The following is a 21159-nucleotide window of genomic DNA, read 5'->3' on the forward strand; positions in this document are numbered from 1 at the left end:
ATCCAAAACTCGATGGGACAGGGACCTGAGCAGCTTGCGCTAGTTGGCCCTACTTTGAGCAGGGGAGAGGATCGACTGGATGATCTCCAGATAGCCTTTCCAACCTCACTATTCTGTCATTTCTCTGCCATATAGGCTCCTTTGTTCACAGTGCAAATTACTCTCTATCAAGTCCTTTACAGAGCTCTGCAGATCTCATCTGACTATATACAGGGCAGCTGTGCTAGCTTGGAACTTTATTGGGGAATGGGACAACAGCAGGAAGAAAAATGTTGGAACAACAGCCTCCCTTTAGGTCCTTTGTTCTTTCTGCTGCAGCAGTGAGACCATGCATCGTAAGAGCAAATCTTTAGGAAGCAGCGCGAAGGAGGCAGAAGCACAAAGGGGCTGGGTAGCAAAAAGTGAGCCAGCTTTGGGTCAGTAATGAGAGTGTGCAGTGGGGCACAGGATTCATGTCACAGATACCCTAATAATATTGATGACTAATAATTTTGGTACTGTTTAATTCCATATATATTTATAATTGCATTGTTCCAATGTTTCGTTGCATTGAAAAAGTTCTATTCATTTGTTTATTCCCAAATAAAAACTTTAGAACAGTTTCTGAATGTGAGGAGCAGCATGAGGCTTTTGGAAATGGTGAATGTTTTTGATAAATGTGTGCGTTCATTTTCACTCTCCAGTTGTGATGAACTTCCTGCAGAAGTTAAAAGCTCCTCTATGTGCATTTGAAGATACAATGCGACTTAACAGTGGTAGACGTCTCAAAAAAAAAAAAAAAACACCACACAAAAACAAACACGCAAACACGGTCAGATATGTTTGCAGGGAGAGAATTTAACACGTTCATATTTCCGTTTTACAAGAATGAACAGAAGCTGTATCTTACTATGTTTTGAAGGAAAAAATTCCACTGAGGATGATGCGTCTAAGTTTTAGATGCAAAAAGATTTTTTTGTTGTTGTTTTGAGAGGTAATTTAAGTGAGAATACTGGCTCTCTATGATTTGCAAGGTGGGTAGAGTGAAGTAAGAGCCCTACCAAAGACTGGGAGTTGTCATTTGATTTTGTTGGAGATAGCATTTCATTCATTCGTTTAAAGTTAGAGTTCTGACTGAAACATGTCTGTTCCTCTGTAGGCAGTCCTTTCTTTGTAAAGCCAGTTATTTGGGTTATCGCTCTATCTGAAACTCAGTGAAGAATTTTGAAACTAAAGTGTACTGTAAGAGACAGAATAACATTTTATATCTTTTTCTTTTTTACTGTTACTTGTTATTAGTTCATATTTAAAGCACAAATGAGAGTTGAGGTGTTTTCCTTTTTTTGTTTTATTTCCTAGCTAAAAATGAATCTCCACTGTATTGGAAGTGCTGACCAGTGAGGCTGTATCTAGGGTACCTGAAGTACCTCTTTTCCTGAGCTTTAGTCACAGTCCTGCACACCTCACATTAGCAGTGCCTAACGGCTCTGAAAATAAAAGATAATCCATTAGTTACAGCTCCTGTTTTTGAGCTATGCAGAAGTATTTTATACTTTAGCCATAGAGCATAATTTATCTCTGTATGTTGATTTCCAGTAGACTAAACAAGACCAAGGCACAGGCACGTGGTTGTCGATGCTGCTAAGTTGTTAATACAATTGTGGCCTTGGTCAGCTGATGCTTTCCTAAACAATTGCTGCACGTGGTTCAAGAGTGAGCACAAGTGAGGAGCCGTTTGGAGCGGACAGTTTGGATACTGCCCTCCTGATCCGAAGGAGTTTGGCTGTATCACGTGAGCACCACAAGCCTTTTACTCTCTGGGCCAGGAGGCATTCTTCTCTCTTTTTGTTTACTGATACCTGTATAGACAGTGTGCCCTCACAGAACGTTGCAGAGTGTGTCCAGCCTTTCTGTGGTTATACCACTTTCATTTATGTTATTTGGTAGGGATTTGTTTGGGTGTGTAAGACAAGTTTATAGAAACTGATAAACCTTAGGTTAAGTTGTTTTTATTTTGTTAAAGTACCCTACAGTGTCAAAGCTTTGTTCTGTCCAGGTCAAGGTAGGAGCACCCTTTGCCAGGTCATTTGCTGCTTTACTACTTGTTCAGACCAAGAATGAGGGGGAGAGATCTTTTGGGTCTATGACAGCTTTCACTAAACCAAATTCAGGCCTAAGATTTGTAGTAAGCAAGGCTTTATTGTTCTACTTCTGAGAAAAGGGTCATAGGGAGAGAGAAAAGTTCAGACTAATGTAGCATTTTCCCTTTTAAAAGGATGGGGCATGAGATAGTGGAGTGACCAATATTGAATTTTTGTTCTTTTATGTTACTTGGATATGAATAAGTTTTGAAAGGCCTGTCAGTGGCTCTAGGTGGACTTGATGCATAAGACTGCATTCAGACACAGCATTTTCCCCTAGAACCTCCATTTTCTATCGGCTTGTTCTAGGCTTCAGAGGTACTTTTCTGATTACGAGTATCAATCTCACAGAATTAGCTAAAATTTAGGCCATATGAGTATGGCTTCCAGTGACAATGTAGTTGATATATTTGAAACAGGAAAATGAGAGTTTAGTAGATCAGTTTAATGTTAAGCTGATCTGAGGAGGCTGGCTTTTCAGGTGTTTTGGGTAGCGTATTATAGTTCAAACTTCTGCAAGAGCCTTGGTAAAGGTCTGGCCGAGTTTGTGGGTCAAATTAAGCTTATAATTGTGTTTTCGCTTAATAGGCATCTTCATATTTCAAGGATGGCTATGAATGAATGTTTTACTTCTTTCAGCAAAGCACAGAGAGGTTTTTATGATCAATTTCCTGTAGCGATTATGCTGTTCCTGTATTGCTTACCAAGCTTCATATGGGTGAAGGTGTGTTTTTGCTTCTACCTGTTGCTTTTGTCAAGAGCTTTTACAACTAGCGCATCCAAGTGAAGCTTGGGATCCTCAAACAACCTCCAGTTTATGTCGCGTGGTCTCAGAAATCATTTTAGTTTATATGTAAATATACTAGAACTTTGTCGTTTAATTTACTTTTTTTAATTTGCTTTTTTTTTTTGCAATTATTTTCCATTCTTCTAGGCACTGCTGTCCATATATGAATAGACAATGTGGAACTTAATGTGCCTTTGGGGAGCTGAAGATGAAAGATATTTATGCAAGGAAGTGATTCTTCTTTGTGGAGACGGTTTACTATTTGAGTTGGCCTACTGACCATGCATTTGCCAAGAACATAAATTCACGGATCATTTCAGGAAGTTGGGCTGAACTTCTCACAGATGCTAAAAGGCAGTGTTTTCAATGAAACATATCTTGAAATAGGAAATCCCCTCAAATGACTCTTTTTAACTGATGTTGTGGTGTTTCCTTTGTACTCATAAGGAAGACTGGACGTGGGTTCATTAACAAATGCTTTTGGAATTAGGTGGGAAAAGATTCTGCTAAATGTTCTCCTTGGGCCCATTTTATTAGTTACTAGACTCCTCAGGAAAGTGAGGAACACAAGGCTGGATGATACGAGCAACTCCAGTCTGTTTGCAATCCCCCCCTGCCCTGGCCTCTTACAGCTGCTGATACATGTGTATTTTTTGAGTCTCTCAAATGTCATTTTTCAGAACCGTTATGTAAATGCTCTATCTTAACTAGATATCTTTACCTATGAGAATTAAGGAGTATCTAGTTGCGTTCTCTATCATAGAATTTTTTTCAAGAAAGCTTGAGGTTTTATTCATAGAATCAAGACTTGTAAAAGTTGATCAGAAAGGTTAATCCTTTTCTGTTTAGTCATAGAGATGCACGCTTGCCTTAGAGGCCTTGCCTCTGTCTTGCACCATTTGGGTGGGATTCAGTTAGCAGATCTAAGGCATCTAAGCTTAGCGGTCTACTTGTTGCTGGTTATCTGAATGCCTGTTACACAAAATGATCATCCAGTGAACGCTGTCAGTGGAGCCTGGAGAGCTATTCTTTTTACCTGCTATTGTTTTGGTTCAAAATGGATGGTATACAAACTTTCCTGCTCCCTGAGTATGGAATTCTGTAGAGGCAGATACCCAACCAAAATTCTTACTAAATGTTCTTTTGAATTTGAATATATATCGGCATATGTGTATTCCAGTATTCATTCTGTCCCTTACCCAAGTCATGTGACATTCTTTGGAGTCCAAACTTTTTTTTTTGGAAATTTTGTCCTTTTACCACTGAAATAGAAGCCCCTCATTGGTCAACTCCATTTTTTCATGTTGATCGATTGCTTAGGCGTTTACTCTCCAGAAGTTATGAAAATAATTTGAAATAACTTAAGATATTCTGTTCAGGGTTCATGCATGGCCAGAGAACCAAGGCATGGATGGTGCACTTGCAGGACAGCTCTGTATGAATTGTCTTTGGCACTGGCTCCTATATTATCTTTGTAGCCAGATTGCAGAGATGTGAAAGTTAAGGTGAATGGGAAACGGGTTGGACTGTCAAGCTCAAAGGATTGTGATCAGCGGTAGGAAGCCCAACTGGCAGCCAGTTGCTAGAGGTGTCCCTTGGGGATAACTGCTGGGACCAGAACTGTTTAATACCTTTGTTTGCTGCTCTCGCCCCACTGGCTATTCTTGCTATGGCAGCCCAGCATGTGGGAGGCCTTGCTTTGCCGCAGGGCCACGCTGCTGATTCATGTCCAGGACTCCCAATCCTTTTCTGCAGAGCTGCTTTCTAGCCAGTTGCTCCCAAGCTGTCCTGTGGCATGGGGTTATCCCACACCAGGTGCAGGACTCTACCTTTACCTCTGTTGAACTTCATGAGGTTCCTGCTGGACCATTTCTCTAGCCTGTTGAGGTCCCTCTGAATAGCAGCCCTGCCCTCCAGCATATCGACAGCTCCCCCCGCAACTGGGGCTGACCGCAACCTTGCTGACAGCGTGCTCTGTCCCATCATCCAGGTCATTAACAAAGACACTGAATAGCATTGGCCCCAGCAGTTGTCCCCGAGGGACACGGCTCGCCGGCTGGCCTCCCCCAGCGAGGGGACAGGCATGGGACCTGGCAGTACCAGGAGGGGTGGGTGGCAGGGGTATGTGTGTGGCAGGACAGCCTTTGACAAGAGGCATGGACACAAGTTGTGTCTTGATAACAGCAGTTTTCTACAGCTCTGTCTGTATGGGAGGTGTGTATGTGTGTTTGGTTTTTTTGTTTTTGCTTTTTTTTTTTTTGAACAGGACAGTGGTCAGATACTAGAACAAATTTCCCAGAGAGAAGGTGGTGAGACTTCCATCCTTGAAGATGCTCAGAACTTAACTAGGCAAAATCCTGAGTAACCTGCTCTGATCAGATCTGCTCTGAGCAGGGGATTAGGCTGGAAGGAAACTCTCTGGTGCTCTAGGATCATCTAGCCTAAATTGTTCTATGTTTCTGATACTCTGCCTAAGCCTTTATAAATCACAGTTTCTGTTTAGGCAGCTCCTAGTTCAGATACCTAATTAGGTAGAACTCTTCATTGTTAATTAGGCCTCCTATTATTCATTCTTTGAATGGTGGTTGTCAGTCATTTAACTATAATAGATTTTCTGAACCAAAACTTCAAGCGAGAAGAGAGTTTACTTTTCTTAAGGGAGTTTACTTTTCTTAAGTGAATTTTGCTCTGTAGAGTTTGCAGACAAAGGTTCTTCTCTACTTACGCTGGACTCTTCCCAGGAATATTTTGTAAGTTCAGGGATAGAGCAGGGATAATTGTTCTGCTCTTTATTTTCTCAGAAGGGATGTGTATGCCTGTGACACAGGCACAGCTAACAGAGGCACAGCACAGCCTGCAGAGGCAGTGAACAAGCGCAACAGTTTGCACAGCAGTTGATGCAGAAGGGTGCAAAAAGGCACCTTCGTTTCCAATCCTAGTAGGGTATGCTTCCTCATATATAGTCACGACATGCCACAGAGCACATTCCCCAGTAGCTGTTGGAGTCACTGCATCAGCCGTGTCAGAAGCTTTGACCCAGATAGACCCTCTGACAGCAGATGCAGCTCTACAGGTCTCAGGCTGCAGGGAGTGCTTGAGGCCTCTCTGTAAGGCCTGGGCTGATGGTTAGCTCTCCTGCAGAAGGTGTGCTGTTGTTGGCGAGTTGTGTCATCAGGTAAAGGAGTTATGGGAAGAAGTCCGTTGGCTGCGTGGCATCTGAGAGGATGAGCAAGAGATAGACCATGCAGCTCTGGGAGTCCCAACCCCCCACAGCAGTAGAGTTGCCGGAGGGCTCTGTGCCGTGTGAAACAGTACATCGTAACACTGTAGAAGAAGGCTGGAAACTGGTCACTTCTTGTAGGAGAAAAGCTCTTACTCCTCCTGAAGACTTGCAGTCGAGGAACAACAGGTTTAGTGCCCTCCAAGCTGAGGAGGAGCTCGGCATGGTTTCAAGGGAAGCAACTGGGCCAACAGACCCTGTGCCTTGAGGGAACACCCAGAAGAAGCAGCAAGTGATTGTTGTGGGTGACTGCCTGCTGCAGGGGACAGAGGCACCTATCTGCCCACCAGGCCTCTTGTCCAGAGAAGTTTGCTGCCTGCCGGGGGCTCGAATAAGAGATGTCATGGAAAGACTGCCAAGGCTTGTCCATGCGTCGGACGACTACCCTCTGCTGCTCTTCCATGTGGGCGCTAACGACACGAAAGGCAAATTGGAAACCATCAAAGGCACTTCAGAGCTCTGAAGGCCACTTAGAGGAATATAGGAATGTTGTCAGAATCTGCAGGGATGCAACAAGGAAGGCCAAGGGCCATTTGGAATTCAATCTGGCAAGGGATGTCAAGGACAACAAGAAGGGCTTCTTCAAATACATCAGTAGCAAAAGGAAGACTAGGGAGAATGTGAATGGGGCGGGTGCCCTGGTAACAAAGGATATAGAGAAGGCAGAACTGCTGAATACCACCCTTGCTTCAGTCTTCACTGCTAAGGCCAGCCCTCAGAAAACCCGGACCCTGGGGACAAGAGAGAAAGTCTGCAGAAAGGAAGACTTGCTCTTGGTCGAGGAGGATCGGGTTAGAGATCATTTAGGCAAACTTGACACCCACAAATCCGTGGGCCCTGACGGGATGCAGCCACGAGCGCTGAGGGAGCGGGCGGATGTTATTGCTAGGCCGCTCTCCACCATCTTGGAAAGGTCCTGGGGAACAGGAGAGGTGCCTGAGGACTGGAAGAAAGCCAGTGTCACCCCAGTCTTCCAAAAGGGCAAGGAGGAGGACTGAGGGAACTACAGGCCTGTCAGCCTCCCCTCCAGCCCTGGAAAGGCCATGGAACAGCTCATCCGGGAGGTCATCTCCAAGCACGGGGAGGACAAGAAGGGGGTCAGGAGCAGTCAGCACAGATTCACCAAAGGGAAATCGTGCTTGACCAATCTGATAGCCTTCTCTGGATGGAGTGTCTGGCTGGGGAGATGAGGGCAGAGCAGTGGCTGTGGTCTCCCTGGCCTTCATCAGGGCTTTGGACACTGTCTCCCATCCCATCCTCCTAGGCAAGCTCAGGAAGCGTGGGTTGGATGAGTGGAGAGTGAGGTGGATGGAGAACTGGCTGGATGGCCGAGCTCAGAGGGTTGTGGTCAGTGGTGCAGAGTCTAGTTGGAGGCCTGTGGCTAGTGGTGTCCCCCAGGGGTCAGTCCTGGATCCAGTCTGGTTCAACTTATTCATCAGTGAGTGCACCCTCAGCAAGTTTGCTGATGATACTAAACTAGGGGGGAGTGGCTGACACAGCAGAAGGCTGTGCTGCCATTCCGAGCGAGCTGGACAGGCTGGAGGGTTGGGTGGAGAGGAACCTCCTGAAGGTCAACAAAGGCAAGTGCAGGGCCCTGCACCTAGGGAGGAAGAACCCCAGGCACCTGCTGGAAAGCAGCTCTGCAGAGAAGGACCTGGGAGTCCTGGTGGGCAACAAGTTGACCCTGAGCCAGCAGTGTGCCCTTGTGCCAAGAAGGCCAATGGTCTCCTGGGCTGCATTGGGAAGAGTGTTGCCAGCAGGTGGAGGGAGGTGATCCTGCCCCTCTGCTCAGCTCTGGGGAGGCCTCCCCTGGAGTAGTGTGTCCACTTCTAGGCTCCCCAGTCCAAGAGAGACATGGCACTCCTGGAGAGAGTCCAGCAGAGGGCTACAAAGATGGTGAGGGGACTGGAGCACCTCTCCTCTGAAGAAAGGGTGCGAGAGCTGGGCCTGTTTAGCCTGGGGAAGAGAAGACTGAGAGGTGATCTCATCAACGTGTACAAGTATCTGAAGGGGGGGTGTCAAGAGGATGAGGCTCTTCTCCGTGGTGCCCAGCAACAGGACAAGAGGTAACGGGCAGAAACTGAACCGCAGGAAGTTCCATCTGAACATGAGGAAAAACTTCTTCCCTGTGAGGGTGACAGAGCACTGGCACAGGTTGCCCAGAGAGGTGGTGGAGTCTCCTTCCCTGGAGATATTCAAAACCCAGTTGGACACGATCTTGGGCAGTGTGGTCTAGATGACCCTGCTTGAGCAGGGGGGTTGGACTAGATGATCTCCAGAGGTCCCTTCCAACCTTGGCCATTCTGTGATTCTGTGACACATGCATTTTTAGTAAAATAGATTTGAAGCTTCTGAGCTTGTGAGCTTGAGACACAAACACCTACAGTGTGAAATCTATAGGGAATTCCTGTAACATTTTAGTAGCGGTAAGTAATTAAAGTTTTTTTAGCTGTTGCATGAATTGTTTAGGCCAAAGAAGAAAGCAAGTTGTAGATTTTATCCTTGTGTAATGACTGCTTAATTGGTATACGTTTTGTTTTCCTGGAAAAACATTTAGATCAAGATATAAAAGGAAAGTTGTACTTTGATGTTGTCTTTGCTGCTCATTTATATAAAATCTAACTTAATTTTTTTTTCCTTCTCTTTTCAACATAGGTAAATAGCAAAAAAGAGACAATGGATGCTCAATTATTCTCCCCGTTATTAGGAACAGTTACTAATACACCACCCTCACTAGAATCTTCACGTCTATATAGTGACTGGTCTGCGTGTGGGGAAGATATCAGTGCAAAAACTTCATTTCAAGACTGCACTAAAAAAAGGTATGAACATTCTTGGTATAATCATCTGGGGATATTCTAGAAATTTAAAATTGTTACTGGACAGCACAAGTGGCGTTCCAGGTCTTTTTAGGAAGAAGTTATGAGTTAGTACTTTGCGAGAAGCTCTATAAATTTTCTTTATTGTTTAATATTTATTACAGAGCTTGTGAAGAATTGTAGGAGGTCTGTGTGGGTTTGTGTGTGTGTGTGTGTGTGCGCGCGTATGTGTATATATGTGTATGTATAAAATTTTAAAATGTTTATATACGTACATATACATATACATACATATATACATTTTAAAGCAGTTTAAAATATTATTTTTAGGGGATGGGTATTTCCTGGTACATCAGTAATACAGAGTGTGTTAGACACAGGACAGATGTGAGTGGGAAGCTCTTTACTACTGACTGTACGAATATGTAAACAGCTACTCTTGAAAATGTCTCAGCTTTCTATAACATCCTGCCTTTGACATAATACCCTCAAGTATGATTTTATATTCAAGAAAAACTTCCTATTTTCAGAAGCTTGAAGAATGCAAAGGGTCTTTCTTACTTGAATCAAGCATTATAAATACGTAAGCGAACTTTTTTTGTCAGCTAAAAATAGCTAGTTCAATAAGTAGTTTTTGTAGCCCAATAAACAAACTTGGTTTTTGATGGAAAAGATAAACATTCTCTTCTGAGAGAAAAACTGTATTTTCCCTGTAATTAGAACAGGCAACCTTGGAATGTGCCCTAAAGACAGAACGATCACTGGCTGTTCTCTTTAAATTGTAATGGATTTTCCAATCTTCATTTTACCTGGATTCCCAGCCTTAAGACCCGGGTTACTTTCTCTTTTCAGCCTTACCTTGTACTACTTGTGGAGTCCTCCATGATAGGTCTTTGGAAGGATCATCTCAATGCTTGGTATTTGCCAGAAAGGCAAATAAGGTCTTGAGGTTTATCAAAACATAAATTAAAGACAAAACCAGAAACGTTTGTATTCCACTGGAGAAATCTACTCTGACCAAGTCTTCACTATTGCAAGTATTTCTGATGCGTTTCTCCCATGTGCTGTTTATTTTCATGGATTCTTTTCATGTTACTGTGCCTTTGTAGAAAGTAGGTGCTGGGAGATGGAGATTTGACCTCTTGATGTTGCAAAATCAAGGAATTCTACAGCGAGTATTTTTTGGTACCAAATTAGAAAGGATAATAGCTGCCTGCCTTGATCATGAGGAAAACTGAATGGCTTTAAGACTGGGATTGTGACTTTAACATAAATTATCTAGCTTTTGATAGAAGATATTTTATTTTGAGGCCAGAAGGCATTAACTTAATTGCCTTCTTTCATATATGTGTCGGTGTGGTTCATGGGAAGTATCTTCCTTTCAGGGTGGATCAGGATTTTTAGAAGTATAAGATGGTTCCTTCTTGACACGTTAGACTACCAAGAATTTTCAGATTACTGGTAGTGAAAAAGTACTTGCATGAGACACGAGGGGGTGTTTCTACTTACTTGTTTGAACAGCTGACTGATTTAAGAAAAAGGATTCTGCAAGGGTGCAGGTTCACTTGCCTTGAATTGTGTTGTAGCTCTTCTGGTGCATGTCCGGTATGAAAGTTTCACCTCACTTCTGCCCAAACTCTGAAGTTTGTTTGGGCAACTTTAGACAGGTGCTAGCCTGTACTCATTCTTTCCTAGGAATGTTTAATTCTGCTGTGTATCCAGCTTCCTGGTACAGTCCTGTCCACAGTTCTAAAATGGTCAATAGTGTTTTTTTTAAAACTTCCATACCACTTTGTCAGTTGTTTCTGATTACTTTCCCTTTCTTATTGATAATCTTGGTCTGTATGCAGCTTCTGCCTATGATCTCCAGCTGCTTGCACACCAAAACCAAAATAAATAGGCCTTGCTCATAAAAACCAAGAATGCTGTGAGAAGGATACAGAAGAGATCCAGTTATCAAATACTAGTTCACAGTTCTACATTTAAAAAGTTTTCAAGAACTTTTGCGCTCTTTCATATATATATTTTAAAAAAAAAGCTTAGACCAGATTCCTTACAAAAGAAACTGAATGATCATGAAGTAAATAGTAGAGATACTGTTAGAAGTCAAAATGTGGCAAGGTTTTTTTCTTTTAAGTGTTAATCTGCAAAATCAGTATGAATATGAGTTGTTAAGCAGCAAAATTAGCGGACAGTGTATTTATTTAGTTAGGCAGACACCAGAGAAGACCGAGAGAACTTCAAAGAGATCAAAACTAATGGTTTAAGCAAAACAATGTATTTGGGGATGAGGAGGAGATCTTAACAGTCTTATATTTTAATTACCTCTGGAGTGAGAACTGGATTTCATTGTAAACAGTTCTATAAAGACCTCATTTTGCAGCTGAAGTAAAAGAAAAAAGTTGGGATTGTGTAAGAAAAGTGATGGTTGAACACCTTTAGAGTTTTTCCAGATTATGCAATGCAGTCTTGACCAACTGCTTTCAAAAAGGGAGTTGAAAAGTGATTCAACTACTCTTAATATCTTTTAAGTGTATTTAAAGATGATATTTTAAAGATTAAACTAATCTTCAGTATCAAAACTGAATCAATTAGAATCTTGCAGGTTTAGAGAAGATCCATCATATTTACCCTGTAAGGAGATAGAAAAGATAAAAATGTTATACCTGTGTAGTATTAATAGTTCAAAGACAGTTTATTGGAAGGCGAGAAGAATCTTTTGCTGCTCCCATCTCTTCACAGAATAGCTAGAGACTTCTCCAGTGAAGCAAGAAGGTAGGAGAACAGGAAACAATAAAGGAAAGTTGTTCTTCTACTTGTTCTATGCTATAGAATTCACAGATGCAGGAAGAGATTTCAGTGTATGGGTAGTGCGAATACATTAAATGCAGAACATTTTTAACCAATGCTACTACAATAAATTAAAGGTAAATTCATGTTATACTGCTTCTGCCTGTTTTGTTTAGGACAAAAAGACTCTTATTTAGGTGTTTTGTTTTTTCAGGGCGCAGATAAATCTTCCATATTCTGGCAATGGCCCTGATATGTTTGGCCTGGTGACAAGCATTTTAGAGGAGCCGAACAAGCCAGAACCAGTTACAGATTGGTAAGTTTGTTTTGAAAGTTCTTATATGTTGCCGTTCCACCCCCCCCCCCCCTTTTTTTTTTTGGTGAATATCTTTTGTTACCAATGTATGATGCACGTTTTGCACGCTTTCATGGAACTGAGTCACAAAGGACTTATTTATCATTTAAATTCCCTTAAAATGGCAAAGTGGTCCTTTTACTAGCAATTGGAGTAAACTATTAGAAATGCAATTTTTTTTGTAGTCTCCTATCAGTCTACAGCATTTGAAAAAAAACCTCCTTTTAAAATAATGGATGAGAGTCAACTATGAATACAGTTGAACCTAAAATATTTAATGAATACAAATAAACTCTGCAGTCTTGAATATAAATATTATAAACAGTCCTGGAGTTGATGTTGTTTGATCATTGTGGCTATTATCGCTTTAGTTAGCAAGCTGTTGGCTTACAACAGTTTTATATAATAGTTCATAGGTTACCATTTTTATCCCTCAAAAAGAGAGGAAGGTTTTATATTTGTGTTGTTTCAGCTGACCTTTTCATAAATTTGTCAAACATCGAAATAAAATATATCTTAAAAATAAAACTTAAGAGTATGATCCAAACCCAGCTATTCACATTGGTTAACATGTCTGTGTCTCCTACCTTTTTTTCAGCCTTTAAACTTAATCAGGGTGAGGGTCAGGTAGCTTCACATGCTTTGTGTAGTTTAAAATTAATTGACCTGTTTCCTAACCTTTATTATTGAGGTGTTGCAGAGTGACAAGATGCATTTATTATAGGCGTATAAAGTTTGAGATGAATATCATCCGTGTTTCTGAACTTCAATTTATGCAACTTTATTGAAATGTGATGCGGGGGACTATGCAAGTTACTTTCTAGCAATCTGAACGTAGCAGGAATTCTGTTCTTTTTAATGAGAAAATGATTTAATTTTAGTGGAAAACATACACATTGCAATTTTTAGTGAAAGGTAGCGTGGCAGTGTCTGTATACTGGCATATGCTGTTGTTATATTATCTTGAATTTTGGTGCCTCTTTGGTGAAGAGAAGTGTAATACGCATAGCATCAAGCAAGTCTGTGGTCTGGAACGGGAAAGAGAATTTATGTAGGAAATTTGGAAGAATTATTTGTCTCTTAATGCAAAAGTTTTTTGATTTGCTTATTTTGAAATGAAAGATATAAAATGTAAGGAATGGGTGTCTGCAAAATTATGCTACGTTGTGGATTTCAGGGATCTGTGATATTGGATGGTAAAACTTAACATCCTTTTGCTTGGGTTTCATTCCACTTTTGCCAATATATATGGAAGGGAAAACTTCACAAGGATGTTCAGTTATTTGCCCTTCATATGAGGAGGAAAAAAAAAAAAGCTGGCTCTTGAAGATCAATCAAATTTCAGGGACTTTAGTTTTTGTTAGACCTATAATATCAAAATAATTGAGGTAGAATGTAATGATAGTGATAGAATATTGTTCTCTTTCAATTCTGATTTTTTTTCTCATTTGAAACCTGTTAGATAGGCAAGTGAATGTTAGGGTGATCACAGGAATAATATAATTTTCTAGCAGCTTACAAGTACTGTTGGAAATCAAATCGGATGATAACGTTTTTTGCAAGTGATGGAACCCCCCCCTCCCCGTTTGTATTGAATTTTTCTCAGTAAGTAGTAAGAGGTAATATGCAACACAGAGCCTGGCACTAATTTTATAATAGTAGTACGTCGCTGAATTTTTTTAAAGGTAAAGGATACACTCTGAAATTGTGGGTTAAGTGTGGCATAAGTTCACATGTCTTTGGAGTAACGCTAGAAGAATAAAACAATAAATGTATTGAATAAATGACAAATAGCAATAAGAGGCTGTAGTACTGTAACACTTTTAACACATGAAAGAATAAGAGAGCCTAAAATTGTGGTATACAAAATAATTAATATTAGAGAACAGCGCTGGCGGTTAGATTTCATATAGCACTTACTCACTGCAGCAGGATTTTTTTCCCCTTAAATTTTGTAACAGATGTGTATATGGTAAGCCAAGGATGTAACAGGGGTTTAAGCATTGTTTGGCGGGGGGAGGAATAATCCTGAAAAGTGAACTGTTGCAGTGTAAGAAATGTGTTTAGTGATTCCTGAAGGTTTTGTTTAATTTTGTTACAGGAATTCTCTTTCAAGATTGTTCCCGCCTATGTGGGCACCTGATCTTGGAAACAGTGGTGAATTCTCAGGGCTTTCATCTAAGCACTCTGTTGAAAGTAAGGATTTTTCAAACCTGATTGGCGCGCAGAACTTCTGTCAGGAACACTTGCAGAAGTCCCATGATGTGGAGATGTTACACAGAGGATTTGAAGATCTTCATCTCATAGAATCTTGGCTTTCTCCATCTGACTCTTGCACTCAGCCTGATAATATCCTGAAGAACAGTTACCCTGAAAATTCCCCTTTCCAAAATAATACTGCAATTCAGCAAGAAGGGTTTTCATTTCACAATGTGGACTGTAACCAGCATGTGTGCAGTTATGACCATATGAGGTTGAACAGAGACTATGAAAAGATCAGTTCCAATTTCAGTCCCTTTTCTTCTCAAAACAGAATTCAAGAAGGCACTCGGTTTCAGAAAGAGTATTGGAAAGCTGAAAGATCAAGAGGCAAAATTATGAAAAATGATGCACAAGAACAAACAAAGTACTCCCCTGAGCTATCTAACCAACCTGTTGATGACTCTTGGGGTAAAGCAGCCCAGGACAACCACTTGTTTTCTAAAAGATATGAAAACTTTACAGTTGCTCATAAATCACAGTCATCTGTTCATCCATCGCTATATTTTTTCAATCAGCCACCTAAAGAAAATCATTTTTCTGGAGGAGCAAACAGAAAACCACAGGAAAGCCATGTACAAAATGGTCATAATAGCTTTACTTTGGGTGATGCTTTTAATAATAACGAATGTAAGGTCCTTATTAATCCTAAAGAATGCTCTCATAAAATTTCCGAATATGATTTATCTATTACAAACATTGTGCAAAATGGGAATTATTCATCCTACCATGGGCGTTCGTGGCTGGATGGGAAAGCCTCAAGTCCCACAGCTGCATCAGATATCAGTTATCGAAAACAAGTGGTCACAAGCCCGCAGTCGTCTTCAGGGGTTTCAACCATGTCTGGTGGCTCTCCCACCCATCAGTCTATAACACAGACCTCCTATTACTCACAGATCTCACCTGTCCTCTCTTCAAGGAAAGATGGAAGGTTACAAGTATCAAATGGTGTTTCTAATAATTTGGGAGTTTCTAGTTTAATCTCAGAAAATCATAGACAAATGAAACCCTTTGGACGCTCACAGCATGATTCCTTGACTAATAAGGAGGGGCAATACCGTAAATTTCCTGTTAATTTTTCATCGGACTGGTTAACACAGCAGAATTCTGTAAGCGAAGACTCTGAAAAATACCATAGATTTCAAAAAAAGCAAACCCAGGAGAACAGTAATAAAGATGATAGAAGAGGCAGAAGGAACTGGATTCCTCATTTTGGATATACAGCCCACAGTCGTCAGCCATTCAATATGTTCCGAAAAAAGCAAGAACAGAATGGTGGTAGCATGTCAGATTTCATCAGTCCTCCTTTTCTTCCTTCTTTCCCACTAATGTCCGATTTTAAGCAAAATCCCAGCTTTCCTCCATTTAATCACCATCTGTTTTCATCAGCAAATAATTTCAATTTTCCTCCTTCACCATTTCCATTCTCAGACCTGGTTGACCTTTTTCATTATGATGATTTTAACCACTTGAATCCCTTCATCAATGATCTGTTTTGTGGGGAAATAGCCGCACCATACTTTGCCTTTCCAACACCATTTAACAAGTATAGACCCCCAAGAAATCGCAGTGGACCTGCTAATGAGCTTCATACTCGACTGGAGGAGTGTTACGAACAGTGGAGAGCTTTGGAGAAAGAGAGAAAGAAGGTAAAGCATAACTACTGATAACTTTCTGTCTCAGGTGGTGATTGCAAGAAGCAGTTGTAGGGAGTAGATATTCTGGCCTGTCACTTCTTTTGGAAGGAGAAAATCCTATTGCTGCATTAAATTAGTTTTAGATATTTAAAACGTCATCTACAACATCTGCTTTGAACATAACATTTGCACTTGCGCTGGGATAAGGCTGCTAACAGCATTTCTTTCTATTAACTGAAAATTGATGTGAGTATTTGCTACAACAAACGTGATAAGAACATCACTGACCAAAGCACTAAGTTATCTTTAGCTTGGACAGTGTTTTGTATTTATATGGTCAATACAAAATAATTAGCTAGTTGCTCATGAATTCAGTAGGCTTTTGTTATGATTCAAGAGCCTCCAGTCTTACCTGAGGTTATAAGGCCTTCGCTAGCACAGGTGGTTCTTCAAGTACTGGCATTAAATGCCCCTTCATGGTCTAAGAGCTTGTTTTTCAAACAGTTGGTTAGATGCGCCTTTTACCTTCTCCCAGTCCCCTTACACCCAACTATATCTTTAACTAAAGTATTTGAAACCCATGCGTTTCTCCCACGCAGTCATTGAAAGAAAAAAACTCTCTCTCTCTCTCTCTCTCTTTTCTTTTTTGTTTGTTTGCTGTCACTGATCTTCTACTGTCTTTCTCTTATTCTTCTTTGTTTTATTAAATTTTTGATTTAGTGCTGGAAGAAAATAATCCTGGGCATTCTGTTTGACGCTGTAGAGGGGAAAAAAAAAAAGGTAACAGTGTTTTGACTGGATATGACTTCCCAAAGGAAGCTCCAATTTATACCCTTCTTGTTACAGTGACTTACCTGCCTTAGACCCTCTCGTTAAGAACTGTTGCCCATGAGGGGATCATGCTACTAACAAGCGTATTGCCACTTGGGAATCAAAGCTCTGAGCTCAAGTAGGGCAGGGAGTATGTCCCCAGAAACAGTCAAACCTCTGAATTCCATATCAGATCTTTGAAGCTAGGATGTTTTTCTTAATAATTCACAGTCCCATTTTACACTATCTGAATGCCTGTCTCTCCCTTCCATGTTGGAGAAGGCTCCTCATCAGTGGAGAAGGAGGCAGATGTCTCACCAGACTGTATCTCTGGAGAGCACTCTTTTCTTTCCAGCATCAGCACTTTCCTCTGAGACCTTGTTAATAGCCTTTCGGATAATTCTGTCTAAATAGAATATAAAAACTGCCTATCTTGCCTGCTTGTTGATGCTTTAAGCAGTAGTTATAATTGGAAAGTGCAGTTTCTGTGTTAAAAATGATTTTTTGTTTACCAATATCTTATTTTACGTGTGTTTGCAGTGGTTTCTACTTGTTTGCCCAGTACAAATGCGAGAGCTGATGCTCTGTAGTTCTCTTGTTTTCCGTCTGGGACTGTTTTTTAAAAAATTAGTCATCTTTGCCACCCTCCACTCCTTTGGTACTTACTTGATGTTAAGCAGGGGGTAATGTGCTGCAGTTCACTTATTTCATACTTGAGTTTCTTTAAAAAGCTTGCGTGAATATCAGCTTGTCCTCACGTTCCTCACCGCCACCCCTCTCTCCCCACCCATAACCTCTTCATGCAGAGGAACAGTCTTGAGGTCTGGTGCATCCCACCATCAGCTTTGTCTGGCAGGCACCTCCTCTTCCAAATTCCCTAACGGTTCTGCACGCTGTCCGCTTTGCTACGTACAGTGAGAGATCAAAGCAATGTCTTCCTCTTTCACAACTGGAGGTGTCCCAACACTGATTTTTAATTTCAAATAGCAACAGGAAATAACAGATCCCAAGTTCTACATTTGTTTGTATCCAGGATGCCTTTGAAATGTGTTGCTGATACTGTCTAATCTTCTACCAAGAATTCTCTGCATGATGAGAAAGACTGATGGTGGTTTTTGCTCCAGTGTGTCTAAGACAGTAGCAATTTCAGCAGCTTTTCTGCCTTCTGTGATGACAAAGAAGGCTCTTCCAGACCTGCTTATGCAGAATTTGGGTAAAGTCAGTCATTTGGGAAGATTGAAGTGTAGTCCTCAGCTCATAATATACGTTCGCTTGTATTCATCGTGAAAGCGATTTTTATCCTTCTTCCATGGTGTTCTTAATCAAAATTGTGTGATCAGTGAGCTTGTTCTGGTCCATGCTGCTTGACCAGATTTTATCCTAGTGATCTACTCAAGCTCAGGCATTTTCAGACCTTGATTTGTATAGCTACAAGACTGCGTCTGCCGATAGTTTTATTTTGAGTATAAACTATTCTTAGTCCCTGAGGCTGACAGCAATAGCATTGCTCACGTTCCTACAGCTGAAATATTTATTCCTCTTTCTTTGAGATTCTCACCTGTTTGAGAGTCGCAACCTTTATGAATTTCTTAATAGTATAGAGAGAATCTCCCCTCAGTGGGACAGACCTACGTTTAATTTTAGCCTGTCTAGTCAGTCAGCCATCTGAGCTCTCAGAAACCTTTTCATTGCTGCTGCTCTGGAGCAGCAAACAGTGAACTTACCTGTTTCCTTTTCTAAATCTTTCTCTTCCAGGGAGCTCTCCGTTTAAAAAAAAATTCTACTAATTGTATTAAATGTGTGTATAGAGCAGCTCTGAAATAAAGAAGTTGTTTATTAGTTGTGATTGTTAAAGATGCAGTATCTTAATGTAAGTTCATGACCCTTTCTCCGTCCATGTTTTTGCAAATATCTCTCAGGTTTCCGAGCTGAAAGCTATTGAGCTCCTTTAGCTCTCCTCAATCATGTTAGATGAGAGCAGAGACTAAATGATATGAATGTATGTAAAGTAAAAAGAAAGTCTTTAGCGCAAATTTTAAATGTGAATATGCATAGTATGAAGGTGCTCTTGACTTTACCTTGAACTGCTACTTGGTTACTAATGTTTCTCTCCTCAGTCCATTGTCCACTGAAGGTGAACAAGATAGAGAATACACTATTAGCTATACCTTTTTTATTTTACTTCAAGTGTCGGAAAGTCCTATCCAAAAATAGATTTGGTTGTGTTTAATCATTGTCTGTGTTGTATAGTAGTTTTGCCAGCTCCTTTCTCAATGGAGAGCTATGTTAATGACCTTTTTGGAGCTGATACCAGCATTACGTACATCTAGATACAGGTGCTTGGGGACCTTGTTTGTAAATGCAATCAGAAGTGAAGACAGCAAGCACGCTTCGAATGTATTTGCAAATTCAAAAGCTCACAAAGTTGTAGATGTAATTTCTCATATTTAAAATAGCTATCTGTTTCCTCTTCAGACTGAGGCTGACCTTGCAAGAAACTTTCCAGGAAAGCGCGTATCTAGCTCAAATAACACTCCTGTGTCTCGCCTTCCTGCTAACCCATCGCGTGTTGATCGTCTGATTGTGGACCAGTTACGAGAACAAGCCAGGGTAAGCTTTCCTGAAATAGTGTCTTGCGATTCATAATAACAGATGAAATATTGTGTTGTTTTTTATGGAGAGTTATAAATACCTAGTCATTTTGGTGTTTTCAATGTGTCTGGTAGGTACTCACCTTAATAGGAAAAATGGAAAGGCTTCGTGGCACCCCGGTACATGGTAACATATCTGCTGCTTTGGAACATCATTTGGAAGCCATTCATGTAACACAAGCAAGGCGTAAGGATGAGATTGTTAATGCTGCTAATCCACAGAGACAAGGAACACCACGTTATAATAACGAAAAAGGTAAACGTTTCCTATTTTTTTTTTTTTTTTTTTTAGTTCTAAAAGCTTTTTGAAAGATCAATTGTGAAAATACGCAATCTGAAATGTGCGGCAAATTCCAATTTATTTACTGTAACGTCATCAAAAAAGTTGCACATTTAAAATTGTTAAAATAGTAGTCAGACTTTTTAAGAGTTAAAAAGATCTCTCGCGTAAAATTTCTTTTCTGTTTCTCTCTTACTAGTTTAAACACTTAAAAACTTTCTTCTCTTGATCAAAAAGGACACGTTAAAAAAAAAAGTTATGTAACCATAAGTAATTGTCCTTTAAGTCAAAACAGACTAATTTTTTAAACAAATTTAATTTCTTTATTAATGATATTTGGCTAGTCTTTTGCTTCTCTTTAGCTTATAAAGTGAAAAATAGGCATGGTGCCGTGTTAATCTGTACCATCTCTCTACTTTATCTAAATAAAAAACCCACCAGAAATGCTGTTTTGTGGTTCCCAACTTATGTTGATGTATAGCAAGAGTGATGTGCAACAAAAGTATAAACTTCTGAAGAGCCTCTTATACGTTGCATGAACAGCATACAATGTTTATTCTTACCTAGCACAACCTATTTAAATAAGTAAACTGTTAGTTTCAAAGATTTACCATAGATCTGCTTTTTAATTATGACTTTGAAAGCATTTTATTTGCCAGAAAATTAACATTGTAGCTCATTATAAATAATTATTGGAAAACAATTTTTAGAAAAGAGCCATATGATGTAAAGCCGAAGAAGTCATTATGTTTTGCACATTCATTTCTTTGGAAGTTGGACAAAATTAAGTAACTTCTCTGAAGTAGATTTTTTTCCATTTATAACAGCTTAATCTTCCATGTATTTTCATCTATTACTAATGTATCAATCAGTACTAACGAAAAAAGACAAATTGCATTTGTTTCTACTAGCATAGGGTAAGTGGTAACTTTTATTCAGTAATAATGATGGTACAGGTGATACATTTAGGAATTTGGGTTTTGAAGGGTAAGAGCATACTTTTTTTTTTTTTTTAAACTTCAGAATACACTTGCTTCTCAGAGAAATTTTTCCAGAGAGGAACACACATTTTTTTTCCTTCCCTTTCTTCTTTTGCATGCTTATTGAGCTATGTTCTATATTATCTTACTTCCTATTACTGCAGTGAAGCCAACAGTGTGTAGTTCTTTTGACTTGAAGCAATGTTAAGGAAAGATAAATTATAAAAAGAGCCAAAATACTTTACTTTTGCAAGTTAGGTGATAAGCACCTTCTTAATGATGTTATTATATACTTAAAAGTAATAGTCCTATAGCCAAATAAACTTCTCAGATTAACCCTAAAATTGTGTAACATGTTAGCCCAACCGTAGGCCAAGAAGTAGGTAGTTAT

General features: G+C 40.2%; 1 protein-coding gene across 5 annotated transcripts in view; it reads left to right on the forward strand.

Moving 5' to 3' along the window:
- Positions 1 to 21159, forward strand: part of LOC104150125 (meiosis-specific coiled-coil domain-containing protein MEIOC) — a 40658-nt gene that overhangs the window by 11742 nt on the left and 7757 nt on the right. For 4 of the 5 annotated variants that reach the window (XM_009684175.2, XM_068934089.1, XM_009684176.2 and 1 more), the window contains 5 exons: positions 8843 to 9009; positions 12011 to 12112; positions 14253 to 16059; positions 19333 to 19467; positions 19584 to 19764. In XM_009684175.2, coding sequence (XP_009682470.1) covers positions 8843 to 9009; positions 12011 to 12112; positions 14253 to 16059; positions 19333 to 19467; positions 19584 to 19764 — 2392 coding nt within the window. Of the gene's footprint in view, positions 1 to 3271; positions 3398 to 8842; positions 9010 to 12010; positions 12113 to 14252; positions 16060 to 19332; positions 19468 to 19583; positions 19765 to 21159 lie in introns of those variants that run through there. The other variant, XM_068934091.1, reaches the window with a different exon arrangement.

The sequence above is a fragment of the Struthio camelus genome, chromosome 2 (assembly GCF_040807025.1).
Source record: "Struthio camelus isolate bStrCam1 chromosome 2, bStrCam1.hap1, whole genome shotgun sequence".
In the NCBI taxonomy this organism is placed as follows: domain Eukaryota; kingdom Metazoa; phylum Chordata; class Aves; order Struthioniformes; family Struthionidae; genus Struthio; species Struthio camelus.